Source organism: Cuculus canorus, chromosome 12 (assembly GCF_017976375.1).
Source record: "Cuculus canorus isolate bCucCan1 chromosome 12, bCucCan1.pri, whole genome shotgun sequence".
Lineage (NCBI taxonomy): Eukaryota > Metazoa > Chordata > Aves > Cuculiformes > Cuculidae > Cuculus > Cuculus canorus.
In genome coordinates, this window is record NC_071412.1 from 19,625,520 (window position 1) to 19,634,776 (window position 9,257).

At 47.8% G+C, this 9,257-nt stretch overlaps 1 protein-coding gene across 4 annotated transcripts; it reads left to right on the top strand.

Annotated features, from left to right (window-relative positions):
- The first annotated feature begins 4,415 nt into the window (after positions 1 to 4,415).
- LOC104056880 (C2 calcium-dependent domain-containing protein 4C) lies at positions 4,416 to 9,197 on the top strand. 4 transcript variants are annotated; one of them, XM_054077972.1, is made up of 2 exons: positions 4,416 to 5,833; positions 7,841 to 9,197. In XM_054077972.1, the coding sequence occupies exons 1-2, from the start codon at positions 5,802 to 5,804 to the stop codon at positions 9,195 to 9,197; spliced, it is 1,389 nt and encodes a 462-aa protein (XP_053933947.1). In that variant the 5' UTR covers positions 4,416 to 5,801. The 4 variants fall into 4 exon arrangements, with proteins under 4 accessions (XP_053933947.1, XP_053933946.1, XP_053933949.1 ...); XM_054077971.1 differs by lacking the exon at positions 4,416 to 5,833 and adding an exon at positions 5,848 to 6,451; XM_054077974.1 differs by lacking the exon at positions 4,416 to 5,833 and adding an exon at positions 6,459 to 6,910.
- Positions 9,198 to 9,257: the final 60 nt, after the last annotated feature.

A 9,257-nucleotide genomic window follows, 5' to 3' on the forward strand; every position in this document is an offset into this window, starting at 1 on the left:
TGTGACGGCAATAACTTTAAATTGTTTTTCTTTATATAGTAATATCTGGCCATATGTTTAAACTCTTTGTGTTTGGGAGCAGTAGTTGAAGTGTTTGTTTTCTCGTGCCTATGGATTCCCTGACCTGGAATGAATTTTGTCGAAGTAAGCCCTTGCCTTTCTCGCACTCTTCCTGCTTGCTGCTGTGAGCCCCTGTTGTTCTCCAAGCACTTTTAACCTAGCTTGCTACACTTCCCTGGTTGTAAACCGTTAATGGCAGATATTTAGTGCTGTGAGGGAGATCCACAAAATCCTCCAAAGCTGCTTCTTTATCCCAGGGTATAATTGCCATATGCCAACACTTTTCTTCTAATTTTCTTTAAAATGAAATTTCAGACAATTAATTTTCTCCTAATAACAAAACTGCTGCTTTCATCCTTTCTCTCTGTTCACCAAGACCAAAAGTAGCACCTCCACAAAATCCTGAGGCTTTTCCCAAAGTTGCTGGAAGTCCCCACCACTGATATTCCAAATTACTTTTGTTCTCCAAATAGCCTTTGGGCATAAGGAGCTCTGAGATAAGGGAGGTAATCACAGATCATCGCTATGAAGCTTTGCAGGGTCAGGGCCGCAGGAGCCCCTGTTTTTTAAATGGCAAGTAACAATTTGGAACACTTTCTTGTTGCAGAAAATGCCTCTCCAGAAAGGCAACAAATTAGTGGACAGAAAACTACAGCCTGGCTGCTGAAATGCTGGGTCCTTCTAAAATGAAATTTTGGAAAGAGCTGTCCTGTACATAGAAATGCTGAGGTCAGAATTGAAGGATGAAGAGTCTAGCTTTGAGCTTTGCTTCAGATGTTGTACTTCAAAGCAACATCTGTTTCTTAATTAGGTGCTGCTGATTAGCGATGCCACTTTGAAACGTATTCCACATAAAGATGTAACTCTTCTGATAGCATGTCCTACCCTTCAAGATGTGGAGGCCAATCCCTCAGTGTGCCACCTTCACAGAGAATAAACGCTCAACCAAATTTTACTACTTGGAGGATACACTTTTTAACATTTAAATGTTTTCTTTTTAACATTTAATCTGCAAGGAGAGGTGAAGCTGCCTGGGCTTACTGGCTGGTTCCACTTGCTGCAAAGCAGGACTATTTCCAAGTCAAATCTTAAACCAAATAAAGTCAAGGTGAAAGCTGATATAAACAACTAGAGATTCACTGTATGTGATCTGGAGAGGGGAAAGTCGGGGGAGGCTGCAGTTCTTAGGCACTTCACACCCACCTGCGTGTGCTGTGCAGGACCCCTCTACGTGGCAGCTCCCACGGCAGAATTCCCCCTCCCCGGCTGGAGAGTGGCTCCCTCCTACCATCCCCTGCAATGCCTGCCCAGGAATGGGGCTGGACTGGGACCACGGGAGGAACAAGAAGAACCTCCACACACTTTGGGCTGCATTCTGCTCATGGGCTGTGGCAACCTATCCCAGTGTGACAGAGTGTGGCCCGCAGGCAACTGCATTTGTTGTTGTCAGGGCTCAACTCGGAAACTCTCCTCCTTCAGTCACACCTCAGTCTTTGTAGCTCATGGCATGGGAAACAGAGGGAAGTGATCTCTGTCCACACGCCTGTTTTTAAGCTGTTAAATGCTCTGAATCAAGCTCTAGCATGTTTTCACGAGGTGAATTATCCTTTCTGAAATGTTCTTGGCGTTCTGCCTCTTTATTCTCATGAGCCTTGTTTGTACTAGCAGGTTGCTGCTTCAACACAGCAATGTCATCTCATGTGTTTAAGCTTTGTAGGTGCTGTACCTGCAGGAAACAATGCAACCAGGTAGAAAGCCCTGAGGACATGCATTTCAGGTGCATTAGTGCACTAATCCTTTCTTTCTTTTCATTTAAGGGTGTTTCTGATATGCGCTCTTTGGGGAAGGACTTTTGTCTGTGTGTCAGGGTAGCTAAGTCGTAGTTAATGTCCATTTGCTGACTCGTAGTATCTTTTTTTGAGGAATAAAGCAAGGTATAAAATGACAAAAAACCTGGCACGTAGATCCATAGCTTTTTCTCAAATTTGACTTTCTGAGATGGATGTAAATGTGTTTTGAAATGTATTGTTGGAATATGTTCCTTGTGCGGATAAGCGTGATGCCAGGACTGTGTCACCTTCAGAATGGTGGCTTCACAGGTACAGGGGCGCCAGCAGTCTCGTTTTGAGTCCTTCAGTCCTTTTCCCTTTTGAAGTTCAGGATTTCATCACAGGAAGTCACTGACAGAGCAGACATTTGCCAAGCGTTGGCTGAGAGTCACACATTCCTCTTAATTCCAAGCTGGATTGGTAGAACAGAGCTCAGTCCCTTTTTTCAGAGGCAAGCAGAACAAAGCAGAGTCATTCTGCCTGTTGTACTTCATTCAATTAAATAACCTCCCTCTCTTCTATTTTCTTCCTTTCTCAAACCAGTTCCAGCCTTCTTTAGGAGCTGTTCATCCACTTACCTAAACTGCCCAGGCTAATCGGGTGTATGTTAAACCCTCTGATGGTGTTAGGAAATCCACTCTGCTCTGCTGTTGAATTTTATCCTGGTTATCTGTGTGCAAAAGCTTGCTTTCATAGGTAATTAGCTGAACTGAGCAGTGGAGCTCATTTCACTCAAAGCATAGGAAATGTAGCTAATTAATTAATCACCGGATAAAGCCTGGTAACCTGCTATGCTGCATACACGTGTCGCTCCAGTTCTTTGAATATTTGGCACTAAATTTTGATTTGAAGCTGCTTATATATATAATACTTTCTATGGTGGCTGTGTTCTCTGTAACTCCCAAACCCTGTATTTCTTTGTGTTTTACCTGGATTCATTGTCATAATTCATCTGACTGCTGGTAAGAGGTGACTTTCATTTAAGTAAAAACTTTCTAATCTTTTCTAAGGGGAAGGGCAATGATAAGCAAGAAATAATTTTATCATCCAGCGAAGTTACCTTCAGGTATTCGGTCAATGCAGTCAAAGCCATTGATCTGCTTTTCTTTATGACCAGCTCCTTTTTTTATAGCAGAATTAGCTCTATGCCAGGAATGCGCTCTTCCATTTTAATGATGGTTATAGATATTAAACTTCCACAATAAAATGGTATATCGGTTTTTATGCTTCACAGTAGAATAAATTCTAGGTAAAATGTCTCTGATGGATGTTCAGAATTACTACTGATAAGTGAAGTAGGTTTATTTTGGGGGAGGCGTTGAGCATTTTGTATCACTCAAGGTAAAATCAGTACTACATAATCTCTCCTCCATTAGCAGCGATGTAAGCAAACAAGCTGATTGGGTAGGAAACAAGGAATGAGGCTAATCAGAAATGTATATTATTTACTGGTGAATGTTTATAGACAAACTTATTTGTGATTGAGAGAATGGAATAAAATGTTTCCCATGCAATTCCCTTTAAGCTTTAAAGGAGATGAGTGGTTTCAGAAAGGATGTTAGTCATTACTGATAGGTTGCTTGAACACAGAAAATACAAGAAAGACTTAATTCCCCTTTTCATTAGAGCTATTATCTCTCTTCTCTCAACTTTATACATATTAATGCCTGCTTAGAGGGCTCCTTTACACAGCTGAGCATGGGAATTTCTGTTATTGAAAGTTAGACTCTACTTCCATGTTGGAATGTGCAACAGAAAATGGAGCAGCTCAGCTACTCCTGAGCACCAAACCGTTGCAGGGGAAAACATTTCTTTGTCAGTTAAAACGCTAGATTAAAAAGCATGCAGGAAAAGAAATCTGACATTGTGTAGACGAAATGAGGAAAACATGTTTTCAAGTTTGAAATAGACCCGAAGTAGATACTGCCTAGAATTGGGTGAATTTTCATTGTAAACCTGGAAAGGCATTTAAATCCAAACCCGGTTGGATCCGTGCGTGGTCCTGTATTTCAGACTGAGAGATGTTTTTGTGGACTTCAGGGGCAGTGGAATTAGGGGCAGCATAACCTTCTTGGATTTTGCATGGCAAATGTCAGCTTCTCCTCACAGGAGCATGTAATACACTGGGCAGAATTAATTCTTCAGTTCATGCCTTCAGATTGTATAGTTCATACTGCTCTGACACAGGTACTTGAGACATTTGGCATAAAGTCCCAAAGTGCCTGAAGGGCTGTGCCACTCCTGTGCACTCGGGGCATCTGTTCTTTCTCATAAATCGATGCAGAAATTTGCCTTTGCTGATGCCATAAAATATAAGCTACTCTATGATACAAAATAAGAAAGATAAAGTTTTCAGATTAGATTTGCTGAACCTCTGTGACTACTTCGTATCACTTGATGAGCGATGCAGAATGACTTGATTCAGGCCAGAAATGGTGAGCAGGCTGCTAAAAGACACCTGTGACCTTTGATTTATTCCTGCCATTTTGACTGTGTGCTATAAATTTTCTCATGATATCAATATCTAACGAAAAAAATATGCTGGTGCCTCTCAGCTGTTTGAGGTTTTTTTGTTTTTAAAAACAACAGCCTACAGCTGAATTCCTGCTGCTTTCTTTAGGGAAATAAAACTCAACAGGGTTATTTATTCTCACAGAAACTCTGCAAGTTTTGCGTGTTTGAGGTAGCATCATGCAGTAAGCCATTGTTGTTGCTTTAAGAGTGGCAAGCTGTTGTGTGTGATCTCATCTTGCCTGTCTTCCACGCCTCCTCCTTTCAGAGCAGAGCCAGAAGTTTTTCTTTCTGTTCCCACTCCCCTTGGCTGGACAAGGTGGGCTCCACCTCCTCCCGGGGCACTCGCCATCCTCAGGCTGGCAGCTCCTAAACTCCTCCTGCCTCTACCTGCTGTAAACCACTGACCCGAGTGACAGGTTTCTCCTGCTGCTTCCAGGGCCTTGAAACAGTCGGTGCCATTGATGAAGACCCAGAAAACAGCTCTGAATTTGTGTCATTATTCCTGGCAGGGATGTCTTTTACTGTAACTACTGGACGGGCCTTGCAGTTGTACCGGGTAATAATGTCTCGGGCCAGAAGGAAGGCGGCAGGAGGACAGTTGGGTGTTTCCTGAGCTGGGTCACTGTGCCGAGTGAAACCGAAATGGCAGTGGGGAAATAAAATCAGTGCAATGTGTGAAGGGAAAATCCAGACTTCATCCCGTGTTGCTCACGTAGGAGATTTCCTTTTGTCACAGCTTTTCCAGCCTCTGGCCAGATCCCAGGGTTTCACCTGCTATTTGGTGCGAGAGTTGAAATAAAGCCTTGCCACAAATTATATCCCTTCCGCTTTAGAAGTGGTTTATTGCAGACACGTTTTCTTTAATAGCTACAGGAAGCCTTGTTGGCAGCGTGTTTTAATTATGCTCTGAAGTTAATCAAGGAAAGATAAACCATTTTGAACACAGGAAGCTAAACAGCTAATCATGCACTTGAGTGCCTGTTTCCACGGGGGATGCACAAGTACTTAAGCGTCGCTGAAGTCCCAGCACATCAGAAATCTGTTAAATGGCTCTGGAGCCCGGGCTGTATTGGGCAGGGGAGGAAACCACCCAAGGCGAGGCGCCTGCTCGCTCTCTGCGGTCACTAGGGGGAGAGAGGCGGCTGGGATCGGGAGACTCGCAATCGCCCTCTGGAAAACCCCAGCTCTGCACGAGCTGCGAAGGAAGCCTAAAGAGACCGAGCGGAAATTAAGTACCTAAAACAGTACAGCTACTTAATTTCCCCACTGTAAACTACTCCTCTGAACTGTTCCTGGAGGTAATACGGTTCCCTTAAAAAGCTCAATTTTCTTATTTTTTTCTCCATTTAGAGAGCCAAATATTTCTTTGGTGTTAAAAGCAGAGGTGTATAGCTTGGAATGAAGGTCGCTCACTCTTTGGAAGCTACGTGGTACGTAATGCATGATGTGCTGTACTGCATTGCGTGGCCTGAACGGGTGAGCGCTATGCGGGGCATGTTCTGCCTCCTCAAGGAGAGCATCTCAGGGTCTCCTACAGGTCCTCTTACGATGCTGCTGAGAGGTCTCAGTAGCTGAGTAGTTTGCTCATGCAAACCTTCTCTGTAAGTCTCTAAATAAGCTTGGAGGTTATTTGAACCATATCCATAGCAAGTAAATCCATTTAAGGAAACTGTAAAAGCACTGACGACTGAAACGTTACTGGGACACTTCGGGTGTCCTGAACCTTTTGACAAAGCAGTTTTCTCTGATTTGAATTTCTAGAGGATTATGATGACAGTGTAGGTAAATGAGTGTGAGAGAGAGGCGAGGCTGACACCCAGAGCATGTGTGTTCCCAGCTAGACTTTTCAGCAGGTTCAAAATGTTCCCTGTAACCTGCTTGATTTGTTTTCACTGAGTGGGTCTTGTTTATTGCAAGAACTCTGCAAACATGAACTTTAGCTCGTCAGCGGGAAAGACAGAATATTGTCTATTGTCTGTGTGTTACAGAAATACGGCTTCAAGGGAGCACTTGGCCAGCCTGCTTGGCAAGCCTCCCTGGCTCTGCAGGTGAGAGTCCTGTTTGCAGCTTGCAGGAGAATTACAGAGTTTGCAGAGGTCCGTCCGAGTCCCGAGGCGTTGTGGAACTGTAGTGAGATCCTTTGCAGTTCCCACCTGGCTCTGTGCAGGGTCTGTTGAGTGTCCCGCGTGCCTGTACCTTTGACATACCCACTTCAAGGCAGCTTTGCCAAAGCACTTTCTGCCTTGTCTTTCTTCCCGCGGCCTCTGCATTCCTATTTCTGTTGTTGCTCAATACCAGCGACAGGGCACTGGGTCAGGGCTCCGTTGGCTCATGTTCTGCGTGGATAATGAGGGGGGGAGCACGTATTCATATGCAGAAAAGCAGCAAAGCTCTTTTCAAATGAGCTTGGAAACCCGCAGCTCCTACTTCCCACTGCTCTGATGCTGGAATCGGGCCAGGACCCCGAGCAGAAAAGGAGCACCGGGACAGGCCCGCTTTTGTCCTGGGTTTGTTAGTTAATCTCGCAACACCTCGGGCCGCCCCCGTCCAGAGACATCGATCCAAAGGGCGCTGGAGGCCGCGGGAGGGCGAGGGGCTGCCGGCTCGGTGCAAAGGCTCGTCTGGCTGCATCCTCGGGCTGCGCCTCCTCCGGCCCGGCTGCCTCCTCTTCCCTCCTTTCACCTCTCCCTCCCTCGGCCCGGCAGCTCACTCCCCCCTTACCCTGTCCCCTCCATCCCTCCCTTTCCCCATCCCTCGGCCCGGCAGTCTCCTCTTCCCTCCCTCCTTTCATCCCTCCATCCGCCCGGCAGCCCCCCCTCCCCTTACCCTGTCCCCTCTCTCCCTCCCTCGGCCCGGCAGCTCACTCCCCCCTTACCCTGTCCCCTCCCTCCTTTCATCCCTCCATTCCTCCCTCCCTCTCTCCATCCCTCGGCCGGGCAGCCTCCTCTTTCCTCCCTCCTTTCATCCCTCCATCCCTCCCTCGGCCCGGCAGCCCCCCCTTCCCCTTATCCCGTCCGCTCCATCCCTCTTTCCTCGCCGGTCCCTCCCGCGGGCGGTGGGCGGCTCCCGGCGGCTCCGGCGCAGGTAGAAAAGGGCCGGGCTCGGGGCGGGCAGCGAGAGCTGCCGGCAGGACAGGACGAGCGGCTGCCGCTTGGCGAGGTACGTCCTCTGCTGAGGGAGAGAGACCTACGGTGGGGTTTATCAGAGAGGGACGTTTTCTTTCAGCTCGATGCTGTTTAATGTCTTTAGTGTTTTAGTTCCTTTCTTGTGGAGAAATCCGTTTGACTCGGGTAAAGGGAGCGTGCGGGGCAGAGGCTGTACGGAACCCGCGGGGCTTTGTGCCAGCGCTGCCTTCAGCAGCATCCCGCGCGCCTGGCCCGGCTGTGCGGTGTCTAAGAAGGGTGTTGACGTACCTCTGCATCTCTCTGTGTCTACAGGTGCGTTTGTACTCCCAGCTGCTCCCCTCTGAGGAACTCCTGCCCAGCTACAGCCATGTGGTTCTTGGAAAAGATCAGAGCATCACAGGAAAATGGAAAACTTCCTAGCTCCTCCTTCCTGGGACTGCCACCTGGCCAAAAACTGCCTGAAAAAGCCCCCCTGGGGGCTGCTGCTTTCCCTAACGTGCTCACCCCTGACAGAATCCCTGAATTCTGCATCCCTCCCAGGCTGAGCAGCTCTGGCTCTCCGAAGGGCACTGGCTCCTACCAGGACCACAGTTCAGAGGACGCGAATCTTAATTCTTCTGGCGGCAGCCTCAGCTCTTCTTTGCCACATCTCATTCAGGTGGAAAGTGCTGAAGAGATCCCAGCCCTGGAGGGAGAGAGCACCAACTCGGACCCACAGTCCCAAGCAGCGCTCTCCCTGCCTCACTTCCTCAGAGCCTCCACTTCTTACGGCTTCTGCACTTTGATGGAGAGCCCACACACCCGGAGGAAGGAGTCTCTCTTCCACGGCGACTCCCGTGGTGCTCTGCCCAGCCTGATGCTCTCTCGATCCAGAGCAAACACATACAGTGGCAAAGGGAGCGTGTCTAATCCCATTGCCATCAGCTTTGCTTCTGTGAGGCTGCCCCCCAGGCACCCAGCCCTGCGCAGGCAAGGCGCCTGCGACAGCGATACTGCCTCCTCCAGCGATTCCTCTCCTTTCAGTTCTCCTCTTCTCAGCAGATCACCTCCCAGATCCTGCTCCCTGATCAAAACGCAAAGCCAGGAGGGATTGCTCTGCAGAGCGCTGAAAGGCAAGAACAAATCCAGCATGGCCAGGAACAATTCTCTCTCTACAGAGGAGAGCAGCTCCTCTGATAACAGCCCCAGTGCCAACAGGCGGGCCTCCGAGGGACTGCTTGCCATGCGGAGCTTTAGCTTGTCCTGTTCTCCCATCTTTCCCCTGGACCTGGCCTGCAGCAGGGAGAGACTGGTGGGGGAGAGCACTGTGGCGATGGACAAGGGAGGTGTGCTGAGGCTGTTGGCCGAGCACTGCTCGGAAAACGAAAGACTGCGGATCCGCCTGATCAGTGCAGAGGGTTTATACGATGACTCTGTAGAGGCCAAAAGCATAAACTGCTGCATCACCTTCTCCCTGGTGCCAGGGAAAACACAGAAGCAGAGAAGCACTGTTATAAAACGAAGCAGAAATCCCATCTTCAATGAGGACTTCTTCTTTGATGGCATTGCAGAAGAAGAGCTTCACAGACTCTCTGTAAGGATGAAAGCAATGAATAAAGGGTGCAGTATGAAACGAGATTACACCTTGGGAGAACGAGAATTGTCTTTAATGAGTATGTTGTCAATGTAACACTTCATTCAAACAGACTAATTTTGTTTCCTGAAGGTTTTCTACTAAATAAAGTTTTGG